General features: G+C 34.2%; 1 protein-coding gene across 1 annotated transcript; it reads left to right on the top strand.

Annotated features, from left to right (window-relative positions):
* The first annotated feature begins 10,044 nt into the window (after positions 1–10,044).
* Positions 10,045–14,975, top strand: LOC112510998 (ras-related protein Rab11D). Its single transcript, XM_025116355.1, has 2 exons — positions 10,045–10,427; positions 14,273–14,975. Exons 1-2 carry the CDS (start codon positions 10,195–10,197, stop codon positions 14,709–14,711), a joined length of 672 nt encoding a protein of 223 aa, XP_024972123.1. The 5' UTR covers positions 10,045–10,194; the 3' UTR covers positions 14,712–14,975.
* The last annotated feature ends 3,259 nt before the right edge of the window (positions 14,976–18,234 follow it).

The following is an 18,234-nucleotide window of genomic DNA, read 5'->3' as shown; positions in this document are numbered from 1 at the left end:
GCAGCGAAAATGGTGGTGGGAGTAGAGTCGGTGGTGACTGTGGAGAATGTGAAAATGGTGGACAGTGGTGGTGGTAGTGGTTGGCAGTAGTGGAGAAGGTAGTTGTAGCTGAAATGGTGAGGGTAGAGGTGGTGGACGATGGTAGCGGTAGCTGATAGTGCTGATGGTGGATAACGGTGAATGTGGAGGATGTAAAGATGGTGCACAAGAGGTGCGATGGAGGTTGTTGCAGCGACAACGGTTGTGGAGGTAGATGCAAGTTGGTCAACGAGTGTGACTGTGGAGGACGTGAAGATGATGGACAGTGGTGGTGCTGGCGGCGACCGACAATGTTAGAGGAGGTAGTTGTGGCCAACGTGTTGAAGGTAGAGGTGATGGTGGGTGATGCTAGTGTAGTCGATGGTTGTGGTGGTGGGTATGGTAGAGATGATCGACTGTGGTTGTGGAGTTGGTGGATGAGGTTGTAGTAGTGAAGGTGGCTGATGGTGGTCGACGGTGGCTATCGATGGCCACTGGTGGTAGCGACAGTGATGATGAACGGTGTTGACCATTAAAACAAATATCATATTAGAGTTATATCAAATGAAGGTATATTAACAATTTTTTAGTTTGTCTCACTCTTGTCTCCAGGTCAGTTATTGGCATTTTGACGAGATGTAAAGGAAGCTCTCGATAAGTACATTTTTTTTAATATATTGTTTTTTATCATTAAAAATAACAAACTGGATTCAAGAAATAACAATAATTCATATAAAACCATTTTTCTGAGTATTTCTAGACGCAAAATCAATCAATAATTGTTTGTAAATTAATATCATCAACCATAAATTAATATCATCAACCATATCATTTTTACATAGCATCGTAAATTTGTTCCATCATCAAACACGTTCTAGTACATACCTTCAATATATAGATTGATATCGTTTTAAGTCACAATGTTGATTATGCAGAGTAACACGCCATATAAATCAATATAAGTCGGTTCAGTTTCCATGTCAATTCATGCTAATATTTTCATCACCATTTTAAACTTTTCGGTTAAAACAATTTTTTTAGGAACCATCGATTTTAGAATCAAAAGTCCATATTGATTATAATTTAAAATCTTATTTTTGTTTTATAGATAGAATAATGCTTAAATTCATGCACTCAATATTAGGTAATAAAGAGTCAATAATGTACGAAAAAGAAGGGTAATTTTGAAATCCTAAATATAGATATAAGTTAGATCGTCTCATATTGTAGCTCTAAAGAAGACGCAAATTGAAAAAATAATAGCGTGCATACAATGATAAATATGTGACCATTTTAAAGTACTGCCCATGTGGACAATAATTGATCTAAAAAAGGTTATTGTTTGATAGAAGTCATTGTCGGTATTTAATCAATCCATTGGGAGTACCTCTTGCATTCAATTTATCTGTCCAAAGATTAGGAATTAATAGTGTTAGATTAGAAGCATCCCCTTGAGTGACTCAAACGTGACAGATGGATGGCAATGGACGAAGGAAGTGTCGGGATACTACACGATACAGAGTGCATATCAACAGTTACTAGTAGCTAAGACGACACTAGAGACCTAGCGAACCAGATATAATTTGGAAGAGGTTGTGGAAATAGAGAGTGTTGCAAAAGGTTAAAAAATGTCATGTGGATAACAGTATCAGGATGATTACCCAAAAGGGTCCAACTTAGGGCCAAGCAAGTTGACGGTCCGATTGTTTGTGCAAGACGTAATGTGGCTCCTCAGACAAAGTTCCATGCCTTAGTGGGTTATTGGGAATCAGTTGATTGCAAAGGTGATGGTGCTTTGTTCGGCTCTATGGAAGGGGTGAAATGATAGTGTCTAGCGGCACAATCAAATCATGTAATCGAGGTGACTAGTATAGCTGAGATACACCTTACCCGATGGTTTTGTGCTTAGGACAAGGAAACCGTCCCCTGGAGTGGTTTTATGACCACCATCTATGGTGCCGAGCGTTGGCATAAACCCCAACTAAATATGATTTAAGGCGAATGTAGATGTCCCTATTTTCTCAAGCAATAAGAGGTTCACTTTTTGCTGTGGGACGATTTTCATAAATTGGAAATATGTTGTAGAAATTGTTCTTGGATATGTGGTACTTCTATCAGATCGACCCATTTCCGCTCTAGAAAACGTTATGAGGCATCAAACAAGGGTATGGTTGCGAAACTTTAGCATGTAGTAGATGGCACTGAAAGGCCTCTAAAGATTTATTGCGATAATAAAGTTGACAGTACTTACTACAACAACAATAACAGCTCGATGAAATCGTAACTCATTGACATCAAGTTTCCAGTTGTCAAATAGAAAAATTCAGAATAAACAAGTTTGTATAAAACATACAGCAATTGATTCTATGTTGTTAGACCCACTAACCAAATGCCTAACACCAAAGGTTTATCACGAGCAAATTGCACACATGGGTCTTATTTTAGATGTCACCTTAGTTTAATGGGAGTCATTTTTATGTTCGTTTTTTATGTTAACTCAACTTGACAAGCAACTTTCGGAAGTTGGTAGAGAATCATCTGGACGATCTTACACAAATGAATCAAAAATTCGACGAAAAAGTTTGTTTGAAAGTTGTAGAAGACAATATGCATAAATGCTAATAACCAAACTGAACATATTTCACTATAACAAAATTGGGTTTATATGATGTATAGATTTTCTAAGTGTCTTAATAGCTTACTTTATGTAACGTTTGTTTATAGGACCAAACAATAAATCGTTCTATCTAAAAGCGTTACAATAAGTTTATAGGATGCTTTTAGACGTTTTTTCAAGTTTTTTTTGAACGTTTTTAAAATAAAATGTTCTATTAGTTATTTTATATGACACTTTTTTCAAATAATGTCGTATGAAATAGTTAATACGACGTTTTACTTTAAAAGCGTTCTAAAAGAACTTGTTAAAACGTCTAAAAGCGACCTATAAACCTACTGTAAATTTTAGATCAGACGCTTTTTAGTCTAGTTTTATAAACTTAAGTCTTATAAATTATTTTTTAAGACGTTTATTACATTTTGGGCGTCCTATAAAATCAATTTTACTGTAATGTTTATGTCAGTTTGCATAAGTATTTTCATTACCTTTTCAAAATATGATTTTACAGTCTTTCACCAATTTCTTACAAAATCTTATATCTTTAAAGAAGTTTTGTGATTTTTCAAACGACTTTCGAAAAATTTGTATTATACATTTTTTATCATAATAATTTGTCGTGGTAAATTTGTCGACATGGAAAATTTCATCTTATTATCTCGATTTCAATCTTAAAGTAAAGTCGGGGCATAATTCATAAAATACTATTCGTCAGATAACTTTAAGCGACATGTTTTTTTTATACGATTTATGGTTCTTTATACGTTAATAATACTTTAGAATGTGTTTGGTGTCCAGACAAGACAGGATAGAATGAGACAGAATAGAACAAATGTTCAACGTTTGGTAAGATAAAACTGGACATTATAGAACAAGTAAAATGACCAATTTACCCTTGATGAGTTGTTTATTTTAATTAATTTATGTAATTTATTAAATTATAATAGAATAATTATTTTTTATAACAAAATATATCATTTGAAGTTTTCGTCAAAACAATTAAAATGACACCAAATAAAAAGTTTATGTAGTTTTCTATTTTTATTTTTATTTATTTTCTACATCATTTTTTATTATTAATATATAATAAATTACATTAATTAATAAAAATATAGAAACCGTTTAAAAATAATATTTTGAGGACAGTGAAATGAAAGTTTAAGAAACATAAAACACAATAAATAAAATTTAAAAGATGAATAAAATGTAAAAAAAAAAAAAGACTTATTTGATGTTTTAGAAGAGAATTAAGTTTTATTTTGAGGTTATATTGGTAAAATACAAGTCTGTTCCATCTTGTTCCATGGGATAGGGGTGGAACAGGCTTGTTCCACTTTGTTCCTGTCTGTTCCACATAAAATTCATGCCAAACATGGGACAATGATCTCTGTCATGTTCTGTTTTATCATGTCCTGTTCAGTGCACCAAATGCACCCTTATGGCACAAAATATTGCAGATATAAATCAATAAACTTGTCTGGTTCCATTTATTAATCATCAAAACAAGTGAGAGTGTTAAATATAAATAAATTCGTATACATACACCAACAAAAAAAGTATCAAGGGAATCAAAAATTTCAAAAGGAGAAGAAGAGTTTGTCAAGTTCTACACAGCGTTAGTAATTACATTAACAGTATCGTTTCAAGTGGATAAGGTCTCGATTCAATATTCTTTCGAACGGTTCCAAATATTTTGTGTTAAATTTATCTGCACAAAATTAATATATATCTGATATAAATAAAATACAAAAAGTTATCATATTAACACATTTTTTTTATAATGCATCAAAATATACGCGAAAGTTGTGAAATTTAAGAATTCGGTGTGTGGTCGGCTTCATGTCCACTATTATTTTAGTGGGTATAAAAAGGACACAAGTAGATGGTAAGATAATCAAATTTCATTTAATATTCGTATATTTTTATTTGATTTGTCAATTTTTTTTTTATTTTATAGTTTTTTTTTTAAAGGTGTTAGACGTCTTTTTAATCTTAATTCTTACAAAAAGAACATGACGTTATCATTTTAAAAATTGTAATCCTTATCAACTGTTTTTTTATTAACCTGAATATTTAACCCGCTATGCAAGCCGACTAATTCTAAGGCAACCACCTGCTTTGCAAATAGTCCGCAGTCATCGCATTTGAATCTCCGTGGCCACAAGGGAATTATTATTTCTTCTTGGGTTTGAACATGTGACCTCCTAGTACTTTTGACCTTTGGAGCCAAGCTCAAACCAATCATGCATCACTTTTGTGGTTTAGTTCACCAACTTTACCAACTTTTGCCATGGTATAGTTGAGCTTGGCTCCAAAGGTCAAAAGTACCAGGAGGTCACATGTTCAAATCCAAGGAGGAATAAAAATCCATTTGTGGCCACGGAGGTTCAAATGCAGTGACTTCGGGCTATCTGCAAAGCAAGTAGTCGTCCTGGGATTAGTCGGCTCGCATAGCAGGTTGGATATCCAGGTTAATAAAAAAATGTTGGTGAACTAAACTTGTTGGATAAGTTTGCACTCTAAAATCAGTTTGTCAAAAGTAGTATTTGTCAGACTACTTTTAACTTTATATTGTATTGATCTTCTTTTGGCTATATGACAATCGAATCCGCTTCGGTGACGATCTTGGCCTCACTTTAACTAGTCTTTTCTTTTTGAATAAAGCTTTTTGTTCTTAGATCAATACAGACAATTATAAGACTTTTACAAATGAAAAAACATATATGTTTTTATTTCTAAAACATAATATATACTTCAGATTCCAACAAGACTACTTTATGAAGTATAAAACTAGGATGATACAGACGACTCAGATCATTTTGTCTTTTGGACCTAAGCTTGGATATTATATTCAGATGTTGAATGTTGTATCCAATTTTCAAATTCTTATGATGAGTTTCCAACTCTGTCTCTCTATCAACCTGTAGTTTTCCCAAAATCAAAGTATCTCCCGGCAATAACAAACTTATGACCTCTCTCTCTCTCTCTTGCTATTTGCACCACCGTCGTGGCAAGGCAGAGAGGGAGGGATGAATAAAGCCCCATTAATACCCACCATTTTTTTTTCATTTCCGAACATCAACAACGCATAGGAATGCACAACAATGTAATAAACCTATACATTCTCATTTTCCACTATATTCATTCCTATCCCCGTTCTCATTTCTTAAAACAAACTCAAGTGTTCCTTGAATTAAAATAGGTGGGACGATCTTTATTGACTGATTGGAGGGTTTTTTTTAATAGCGAGTAAGGAGTCATTGATGACATTTGCAAATGAAAAGAGTCAATTGGAGAGGCGTTAGGGGAGAAAGAAGGGATGTGGCGGGAAAAAGGTGGTGGATGTCAGTGTACGAGGGTGATGGATGAGCGTAGATTGGGGTTGTTTAAAGTTGAATATATGAAGTTTGTAGTCCAAAATTTTATTGTTATATATTAAGTTTGTAGTCCATGATCAAAATTTTAGAAATAATATATTAAGTTGTTAAGATCTGTAAGATCATGCTTAAACTTTACATGACATCTAATTTCTCAAAAGTAGGATATTATAATCCTGACATCAGAAGAAAATTGACTTATCATAACATTATGAAAGCTTCATGATTCAACTAGTAAAAGATTAAGGGATCGTTTACTAAATACTTACATGATAAGTGTTTACCAATAAAATTTAACACTATTATTTACTTACTCGGTAAGTGCTTACCAATAAAATTTAACATTATTATTTACTTACCCGGTAAGATTTTAGTTCACCAAAACGACATCGCATGCAACAATTTACCTGATAAGTGATTGCCGTGGTAAGAGTCATCGTTCTCACTTACCGGGTAAGACTTTTGGTCCTTACCATATTCGTCCGGTAAGATAACGTGACTTGGTAGACACTTACCCAAGTAAACATTTAGTAAACAACCCCTAAATGAAATAAATTATACATTTTAAAAAATTGATTACTATTTAATACATTTTGCTTGTAGTTATGAGATTAAGGGCCTGTTTGTTTTTTTTAAAAAAGCACTTAATTGCCTCTTATGTCTGAATCGGTCAGACATTGAGGAATTAAGTGTGTTTGTTTTTTTTTTTAATTAAGAGCTGAATTTCTCTGAATTTGTCTGAATTATTCAGATGTAAATTAAAGTCTGAAAACCTCTTATTTTGGACTTTCATCTCCTTCCCCCAATATCCAATGAACAACACCACTACCAGCACTCACTACCATCGTCTCCTTTCCTTCTTTCAACCACCACCACCGCCACCGTCACCGCCGCCGCCGTCCTCAGCCCATCAACACCGTCGTATACCCGACTCCCAATTGCAGCACCCATCCTTTCATGGCTGAACCAACACCGCCACCGCCCCCTCTTTCTCAACCATCACCATCGCCACCGCCGCCGTCTCCACTTCCATCAACCGACGACCCATCTTCTAATTCCGATCGCTCCCGAATTCCCCAAACAAACCCTTCCAAAATCCCTATTCGTCCTCAGAAAATCCGAAAACTTTCCTTATTTGCATCTGTTGATTCTGCAACAACCCTCCCAGAAGAAATTAAACGTCAATCAACAATCGCTGAAGCCGACGCATCCAAAGCCATCATCCTTTCAACCACCACAACCACCGTCGTAACAAAAAACCGTCATCTCAGCTCTCGATTTCAATCTCGATCTAAAACACCTCAAGCTCCGGATCTCGATCTCTTCTTCTTCTTCCTCTCGATATCTCAAGAAAGGCATCTCGATTTCACTCTCGGTTTTCTACCTCTCGATCTCTCTGAGAACCCACGACAGGAAGCATGAGTCTGTGTTCAAAACATATAAGAATTGTTCTTGGATTTGGGTTTTTTAAGTAGTTGATTGTTTATATGTTTTATTTTTGTTTGGGTTTTTTAAGAATCATCGTAGAATGACGCATAATTAATGGAACCAGACTTCAGACGTAAAAACAAACAGTCTGATTAATTCAGATTTCAGACTTCAGCACCACCTCTTAAAAATCAGAAGTGAAATCAGACTTCAGACTTCAACACCTCTTAAAAAACAAACGCCACCTAAATACATATAATAACAACATATTTGAGGTCAAATCATTTTACATAATCTAATATTGTTTAATTTGTATCAACTTTCAATATATTTTTACCATTTTATACAACTTAAAAACATTCTTCAAATTTTATAAATCCAACCAAACTATACAAATTTTATGTGTGCATATCAATTACAAAACTGTTATTTAGTACAAACTTTGTAAGCCAATTTCAACCATCTATTAAGTCTAATGAATAGCTGGTTCAATGAATATATCGGTTGTTTCATAATATAAAGTATTATCCATAATAAATAATCTTTCATAAATATCTAAATCATAATAAATTGACTCATATCATTTCCAGAAATATCTCAATTAATTAAGGATGTTCAAAAACACAGTTAGACCGTTCAAACCGGTTGAACCAAGTCAAACTAGACCATTTTTGGCGGTTTAAGCGATCTGGCTGTCCAGTCTGGTCTGGGAAGAAAAAAAGTCAAACCGCTCGATGCAGTCTAGTATGCAGTTTGAACATTTTTTTGAACGGTTTGGACTGAACCAATCATAAAAAATATACATTAATTATATTTATTTCATGTTGTAAGCTCAACTTTTATAACTCAATTAAAAGAAGTTTGTCCAAAACATTATGTATTTAGTTTTAATTTCTCCATTTACCGCCTTATTTAATTGACAAAATTTCAAAATCCGTCAAAAATCAAATTCCAAATTCCAAATCGTCTTTTGACTTGCTCAATGTTTGTCCAAATTTCAACTATTGTTGGTGACTTGTTTAACCTTTTTTCGACGTTTCAATGTTCCTTTATTTATTTTAAAGATAAAGATTTATTTATAATTCGATATACTATATTTTAATAATGTTTTGTTGGTAGAAATTTCATTTTGAATATAGATGTTACGTTTTTTTAGTTTAAAACTCAAAAGAGACTCAAACAATCTAAACCGATTAGATCATTAATCATATCACCTTTTTGTGGTCTGATTTGACCAGTTTGATTACTTGTTGCTAACCGCTCGGTTTGAATAATTTCCGAAACTGCCAATGCAGTTTGGTTTGTGGTTTGGGGGGTTAAACCATAAAAAAGCAGACTACAAACACCCCTACAATTAATTGGTTTGTATGATTTATACATCAGAGAACAAATCTTTTTTCTCACACTCCTTATAGTTAATAAGCCTGTTGATTTGATAGAAAATAAGATATTCAAATAAATGATTTTTCGTCAAATGACTATTCATCTATCGTATTTTCATGCAAATATGGAGCAAGAAAACTCTATGAAAAGATGGTAGTTTAATTCAATGTTATTTAAGACGGAATTTGAACACAAATGTAGGGTAAGTAAATCAACTGGCAGTCTTGGTCCTACTGAGAATGCCAGTGAAAGTAAATGTCAAAATAAAAATGATATGGATAAAAACATTCAGTGTTGGGATGTGGTTTGGTTTATAGATGAAACCAACTCTCTTGGTGTATATATATAGTGGCATCTCCAAATGCAACTCATCCGAAGGTTACAACCAATGGAATCCAATCTATACCGTTCTTTCTTTTGATCAACGGTTGATGGATTTTCGGATTTAAATTTATTAAAAAATCAAGGAAATGGTCGTTTTGAATATATTTTAAATATTTTAAATTTAAATTTTAAAATCAATGAATAAATTAGGATCCAATCTCAACCACAAATTAATGAATAAATTATGAAACTAATATTTTTGATAATTTGACTTGCAATTATATTTAAAGGGCATTTTAAGTATTTTAAAAGTTTTATCTCCTCTCTCTCTCTCTCCTACCTCCAGTCTCCGACGAACACCATGCGATACCCAAAATACACTAAGGTACACAATATGATACCCAAAACACATACGACGTGATACCCAAAACACACCAAATAAACTTTGATATCACTGTGATACCAACTGTGGTACCACTATGATACCAACTGTGGTAGGGATGAGGGAAGAGAGATAGATAGTGAGAGGGTCACAGGGACAAAGATGGGCTAGTTGTCGAATGCTCACAAGTGGGTATTTAGTGGTCGATCATCGGAGACGACGTCTTAATCAGACAAGATTATTTAGGAGGTCACTAGAGTGGTGGTGGATGCGAGAGAAGTCTACCAAATTTGGTCCGAGTGTGTGTATATATACATATATTAAAATAATTAAATTAATTAAAGTAAATTTAGAATATTAAATTAATTAAAATAAATTAAATAATCATTTTAATTAATTTATTTTAATAAATAACATTAATTATCTAAAATGACGATAGAATTATGCGGTGTGCAGGTTTGATTAGAAAAAGGAAAGGTGTTTTTGGTATTTAAGAAATAGCCGCCCAAGGAACAAGTCCACAACATCCGCATGTCAACATCGTCAAATATTATCTCGATCATTGCTTAACTTCAATTACTCCCGGTTGTTGCTTTGTAAAAATCACACGGACGCCATACAAGATCTGCGTTTGGGGTTTCATTTACAGACCAACATAGGAGAGATCTATGGCCACCGGTGGTGGGTACAGTGATGCCAGCCAGAAGATAGACTATGTGTTTAAGGTGGTGCTCATCGGAGACTCCGCGGTTGGCAAATCACAGATACTTGCTCGCTTCTCCAGAAACGAGTTCAGTTTAGATTCCAAAGCCACTATCGGTGTCGAGTTCCAGACCCGAACTCTCGTTATAAAGCACAAGTCTGTCAAGGCTCAGATCTGGGACACCGCCGGTCAAGAACGGTATGATGTTACGTCTCTTTACTGTTTGTTTGTGCTCAACTAATAATATCATGAATTTTTACTCACTGATTCACGGTCTGGATTCGAAGGTTTTCTCTATGATGTAGATCTTGAGTTATATGGGTTTCTCCATACTTGATTTAGCATTGTTGTTGGAATGGTTTCGATTTTGGTACATCTGTAGATAATGTATGCTTCTGCTGATCTAGATCTTGGCTTTGATTTGCAAGTAATGGACTTTTGGTAATCTAGGATGTTGGATTTGCCTAAAATGTTACAAACACCTGCTTCTGGAACTCATCCTGTTTGAGGATATTTTCTAACATCCCAAAGTCCAAAGCAATAGACTAACCAAATAAGTTCCAATTCTCACTTAAAACGATGGTGGAAGTTATTGATAGTCCATGACACAAATCACATTTTCTATCAATGTGATTATTTGGTTTAAGTTGGGATTTACAAATACCATAGATGTTATTTGGAACTGCAAGTATGCCATGGGTTGAATTTTGGGCTAAGAAGATGAAGACTGATTTGACCATTTTATCCCTCTTGTATAGTCATGTTTGTACCAAACATGACATTTTAATGGAGTCCAATTAAAAGGGGTTTGTTGGATCAATTAAAGAGAGTTCAATTGGAACCAAAAGTGCAAAATAGGAGTTGGTGGACTAAAACTGTAGCTTCTGAGCTAGTTCATTGATGATTTTCATATTTACTCCACAACCCCCCTAGAGCAAGAAAACTTTTTTTCTAGATGTGTAATTTATGACGGAAAGCATGAATGTTAAAGAGGCTCTAAGAGTGAAAATTTAAGAAACAGGAAATGGTCTTAATCACAGGGGTCATGTGTCATTATAGTTGCTTTAATGTGTTGGTTTGTAGAAATGGACTTCCTACTCCTTCCCATCCTGAATAATTGTTCTCTTGATTTCCTACACCTCATAAATGAAATCTAGTTCCATTTTAAAAGATGGTAAAAGTGCAATTGGCCACAGATAGAGAAGATTGTATTTTTTATGGACTGTGAAACGCGGAAAAGGTCCTAATAGTGCACTTTGAACATGATGGTTACACTCCATCTCAAAAAAATAATTTTGAATTTATTTACGAACACTTTTATTTGAATACGATGTGGCAAAATTAGTGAGCTCATCCTAAAAGATGACATGGAAAATCAAGAGAACAAAAAAATGTGTGTGGGCTGTTAACGATCAAAGGTTTTCTTGGTTGTTAATCAATAGATACTTGGGTAATTGGCAAATGGCTTGCTCAGAAAATGAATCGTATGGTTTCGAGTGCTTTTACCACCAGAGACCATACAATTTTCCACAACAAACTGTATGGTCTTTGGTTGTAAAAGTACTCAGAGATCTTTACTGCAATGTAATACTTACGGCTTACCACAATGGTTCAGAATCCTCCCATTTCCTCGGGAAAAACCAGCAGTTTCTAGGCCAACTTGATCTATTGTTTCTTTGTTTGGTTAAACAATTGATCCATGCCTCCGTGGTCATCTTCACTGTTATGTAATTCTTTATTGATATCACAGCCAAAAAAACGGGTATGAATACATTTAATGGCATCCTCAGTTCTATATCCACTCATTTTCTTTGTATTTTTAGTTTACACTTATTTACAAATCATATTTCTCCGACTTCCTATTTTTTTTGGAATGCTTAACTGCCTAAGGACATGAATCCTTTTCTTCACTAGAGTGATGTATATGGAGAAGTGGGGGACGGGTCCAACTGTAGTTCTTGATTTAAATGGAGAGGAAGCTTGCTAATTTGAATCGTCTTGGTTATTTTAGTATATTCTTATAGAATTGAGAAATAGAATGATGTGGTGGGAGCTCCCTATTCTGCCAGAGAGGAGGCCACCCCTTCTATTGAAACTTATGGATTCTATGAGTCATACTTCTAATTTAATCGCAACTGTTCTGGCTGGGCGAAATAGGCGGATGGAGGGCCGAAGGATCTATGGTGCTTTTATCACCATGGACAATATAGTCCATTTAATAACAATTTAATGTGGTTATACCATCTAAAGCCCAAGGTGCCTTTCCCTGCAAATTAATAATTTTTGTACAAAAGTTGAAAGTAGGAACAGACTAAAATATGGTATGGACATCTACTTGGTGGTGGTGGTGGTGGTGGGGTGATGGAGAGCTTGTTATCAGCTTTTTTTTAACCAATTGAGATTTCTTTGATCAAGCCGTATCCACCAGGGGATTTTAGATATTTCTCTCTCTCTCTCTCTCTCTCTCTCTATATATATATATATATATATTTAACATATGAACTTGTTCGTTCATCTTAAACCTGTATCCCATGTGCTTGAGAGTACTGTTTTCTCCATCCAAGGTTTACACACACAAAAATACACACAAATGTATATGCATCTAGTATAATGCAGTTCTACTGCAACTCTTATACACCTTATGTAACTTTCTTCTTAACTGATCTTTTTGTTGATTGAAAAAAAATAGATTTTTGTTTTCTTCCTAGCATTTCTTTCGATCCAACAGAACTCCACAAGGGAATTGAGTTCATAAAAGAGGGATAGTGGTGGAGAAGGGACCCTGGTGGGAAAGACGGCGAATAGCTAGGGGTGGATAGAAAGGGAAAGGGGATTGTTGGGAGAAGAGAGTTCTTATTATTATAGGTAATTCTAAAAATATGATTAGAATGACTATTATATTCCTCCAATATGGTCATGTGAGTGCCACATGGCTATTTTAAAGGACAGATGCTGACTGAGACGGAATGAGAATTATAAGATTTCCCATTCCGATGGTGCAAATCGCATTGTGAATCCTAATAAACCCAGTAAATGCCACGCAGAGGGTCTTGGGGTACGATGTACATAATTATTTATTTCCTCCCCCAAGGGGTAAAGAAGCTGTTCCATGAAGACCCATAATTTGCAAAGCAAAAATTTAACGAAACAAGAGACAAAAATGGGAGCAACACGAGGATAACCCTGTTAAGACTTTGTTTTAAGCTCTATAAAGAGCTTAAATGCCTCTATAATGACTTCTGAGAGATCTATAAAGAATTCCCAAGGGGTCACCCATCCTAGTAGTACTCTCGCCCAACCATAATGTCTATCTTGGTACCCTTTTGTATCTTCTAGCTAGCTGAATAATTTACTATCATATTCTAGATTCAAAAACATGCATATAAATTAGTGAACAGTTTGATTAACGATATACATTGTTTTATGAAGTCGCATCTATATCCATATCGACTTGTACCTCTTTATTGTCCCTTTTGTTGGTGCTGGAGCTAACCTTAGGCCACGTTTGGCAACCTTGAGCCTGCTTATTTTTTGAGCTTATTGAAAAACAACGTTTGGTAAGATATAAGGTGACTTATAAGCTAGCTTTTTTAGAAGCTAGTTCAGATACTTTCAAGAACCTCCAAACGCTTTTATACTTTTTTCCAATAATACCCTTGTATTTTACATGAAATCATGAATTACCAAAACACCTATGACGGAGTTTTGTCATTCTATGTTGTCATCTAGCTTATCAACTAATTTTTATCAAACACGATGTGTTAGCTTATCAATTAATTTGCCAAACATAGCCTTGTTTGGTTGGTTGTCCATTAAGTCATGTATGGATAAAGTTGTCTGTGTGGATTAATCTGTTTGCATAGATTGGGAAGGTTTTTGTTTGGGAGAGTTTTTTCATAGATGGAAGGGGTGTGTTTTTTAATTGGCTCGTTAATTGGGAGGGTCGGATCTCGAATAAACTTGACGGCTGCATAAAGGCAATAAGGCACTTTCTATATCTTAGTTCTGGATTTTGCTATAATTGTACCCTTTTTGATGCGCAGGTACAGAGCCGTGACAAGTGCATACTACAGGGGTGCAGTAGGTGCCATGTTGGTTTACGACATAACGAAACGCCAGACGTTCGACCACATACCACGGTGGCTGGAAGAGCTACGTAACCATGCCGACAAGAACATCGTCATCATTCTGATAGGAAACAAAAGTGATTTGGAAGACCAACGGTCGGTCCCAACAGAAGACGCCAAGGAGTTTGCTCAAAAAGAAGGACTGTTCTTCCTGGAGACATCAGCACTCGAAGCAACAAACGTAGAAGATGCATTCTTAACGGTTTTAACAGAAATCTTCAGAATCGTTAACAAGAAAAGTCTGGCTGTGAATGAAGAACAAAATGGGAACACTGGTTCTTTGGCTGGTAAGAAGATCATTGTCCCTGGGCCTGCACAAGTGATTCCAGAAAAGAGGACATGTTGTACATCATAATCATAATCATATCTATGGAGATGCATTCTTGTTCTTAAGAAGATTAATTTTCTTTTTATTTTTATTTTTGGTTTGTGGGTGATGATGATATTATTTTTGTGCAAATTTTGTTGTTATATTGGGGATTGAAGAGAAAACAACATGAATGATGACACCATTTGTGTATGTTTGAATTCATAGCTATTTTGTTATTAGTTAAACTTTTGTTTGTTCTTAATGATGAATAATATTTAAATAATGGTCAAACTTTTAGTTTGGCACTCAGATGTTCTTCGAACGGGTACTCTCATGTCAGGTCAGGTGAATTCAATAACAGATACATGTTGGCATTCCAACTTACAATTATTATCTCAATTGATTTTTATTGAGTCTTGTATGGATAAAGTTGTTTGTATGGATTATTCTGTTTGTGTAGATCGAAAATGTTTTTGTTTGGAAAGGTTTTTTCATAGATGAAAAGAGCTTGTTTCTTAACTGAGAGGGGAAGGTTTAGAAGAAAAAAAACTTGGCAATCTGTATAAAGTTTCCCTTAGAAGTTTACTGAATAAATCACTTTTTATATCATTAAAACACTGTTAAACAGTCATGTATAGCTGAGCGAATAAGCTGTGAATGGTCTCATGTAAATCTCAATTACATAAAATATCTGATTACACTAAAAGCATCAACATCAAATCATGGCCTAACTTTTTCATGTTCAATACACAAAACGTATTCGAAAAACCGAAAGATGAAGCAGGAGGCAATGGTGGTGGTCGTTATCAAGGGTCATGAACAGGTCAAAGTTAGGGTGTATTCATATTGGCTTCATTGGTTTATCACCAAACCCTCCTAAAAAAACCACAAGTCAAAGTTGCATCAGCACTCACAAATAATAAGCTGACACCTTCACTCTATCATCACCATTCAAATGCCTAGTTTTCTTTATACCAATTTTACCCTTTTGAAAAAACTACACTAGTTTTTTTTTATTAACCTGGATATCCAACCTGCTATGCGAGTCGACTATTCTCAGGGTGACCATCTGCTTTGCAGATAGTCTGGAGTCACCGCATTTGAACCTCCGTGACCACAAAGAGATTTTTATTCCTCTTTGGATTTGAACATGGACCTCCAGGTACTTTTGACGTTTGGAGTCAAGCTCAAACCAATCAGGCACCACCCTAATGGTTTAGGTTTTTCGGTTATAAGGTTTGGGATTATTTTTGAAAAGCAATGATAAATGGAGGGGATTGATTATTAAATCTTATTATTGTGATATTATGATGAGGGCGATCCCCCGGGGGTGATCCGTACACAATGGGGGCGATCCCCCTTAAAAGTCTTTAAAAAATTCCTCAAAAGTCGAGATTACTATTCACCTCGTTGACCGTGTTTGACCTCGCCCCCGGGGCGATCCGTACTGTACCTAAAAGGGTAACTAGAGAAGTAGATTTTGTGTTATTGTTCGGATAATTTGGTGGTGTTCATCTTTATATCTCCATCTCTTTGTGATTGATAAGGTGGGTTTAATTTTTTATGAACTTTCCTTATTTGGAAACTAGGTTTAGAACCATATGGTTCTATATATAAAGTGTTGTTATAAAACTATTTTGATGTCATTTTTGGTAAAATTGTGGGTTATGGTTATACTTATATCATGTGTTGAAATAAGGGTGACATACCAAGTAGAGGTGTATTTTGGTTATAAAGATAGCATATCAAGGAAAGGTGTATACCTCGATAAGGGTGACGTAATCATTGAGTTATAAGAATATGGGATTTTGATCAAGTGTTCATTCTTATCGCATTTTTTTGATGCGACGAAGGGTGGTTATTGCATCAGTGTGATGCGAGGAATTAGTTTTGTCGCACCCATATAATGCTACAAATTGGGTTTATTGCACAGTATGTTGCGATGAGTTGATGTTCGCGCACCAGTGTGTTGGGTAGACATGGGTTTGTCGCATCCATGTGATGCGAGAAATTGTATAAATTTTCTATATGATGCGATAAGTTTTACTCTAATGTGTTTATCAAATTAATTGATATTTGGATACAATAAATGAAGTTTGTTATATCAAAAAGGATGTATATTTGTTATTATTATGAATATGATTTCATAAATATAATTTGGTGATTTTTCACCCTGTTATTGTATCAAATAGATTTCTCATTAGACCTTAAAGGTCAAACCCTAATTTTGTGTTTTAAAAAATGTGCATTACAAGTCGGACACAACCATAAAATAAGGGGAAGGAAAAATTGTAAAGTGATAATATTATGCTTTAATGGGATTTTGGGCTAGCATATTATTTCTTTTGTATCTGAGTACTTGTTATGTATTCATGTATCGTATAAGGATTTTGTGGAAAAAATTGATTAGCTATTTTGTAAGAGATTAGAACCGAATGTGTAAATTATATTTCTTGATATATGTTAATATAGATTTATATGCAAATGTGATATTGGAGTGTTACAACTAGGCTAAATACAAAGTGGACAAGAGACCATTAGTCTCGTATAAAATCTTTAAGGACAAGTTTAAACCGTGCAGTTCTCACTTCAAACAGGTTGGTTTTAATTTCGTGCATTGCATTTTACTTTTCTGTTCACTAAGTTGACAACTCTGCTTCTACCCCTTTCTTTATTGAATCTATCATGAAGAATAGATTCAATCAGTATGGTGATAATTGGTTTGGGTTGTTTATTCCGGATAATAAAGTTGCCATCTTTAATAATAAACGTTTTAAGTTTATTGTTTAATTTATCTTTTGAATATTAAAGATTTAAATTTTATTTACAAAAATAAAAACTTTAATGTTTTATCTATCTAATCGTTATTTTTTTCTTACAACATAATAATAATATATATTTTTTAAATATATAAAAATGTGCGATATGGTATGGTTTGATAATTCAAAACCACAAACCGCACCGAAAAATACGGTTTAATAAAATTGTAAATCGTATCACGAAAGTTTTAAACTGTATGTTACGATGTGGTGTAGACGGTTTAATGCATATGGTAACATCCAAATGCAAATTGGATTCATGGAACAGGAGAAGGATTTCCCGAAATAAGTATTTTCCAAATTTGAGAATTCATTATCTAACGAAATCCGAAAGTCGGAAAATCGAGGGGTCGTGTTTGATTTTTGGCCACCTGACTCGTTCGAAAACCCGAAGTATAAATATATACATATTTTAAATACTTTATAAATATATATAATTGGTGCATGCATTCATACATATTATATATTATTATTATATATTAATGATATATTTATATTTATTATTATTATTATTATTATTATTATTATTATTATTATTATATACATAAATATTAGTATTATAATTTTATCTTACTTATTATTCATGCTTTTATATATATTAGAAGCGTACTCGCGCAATGCCGCGAGATACGTCGTGTTTTTAATATTTCATTTTATTTTTTATCTCAGTCGATATTATAATATGGCTTTATGTGATTTTGAGAAAGCGATGATGTTTTTATTTTTGAATAAAATATATGTTTGACGAT

The sequence above is a fragment of the Cynara cardunculus genome (genome assembly GCF_001531365.2).
Source record: "Cynara cardunculus var. scolymus isolate 2C chromosome LG 1, CcrdV1, whole genome shotgun sequence".
Taxonomy (NCBI): domain Eukaryota; kingdom Viridiplantae; phylum Streptophyta; class Magnoliopsida; order Asterales; family Asteraceae; genus Cynara; species Cynara cardunculus.
Note: the sequence above shows the minus strand (reverse complement) of the source record. Positions and strands in the feature narration are given on the sequence as shown.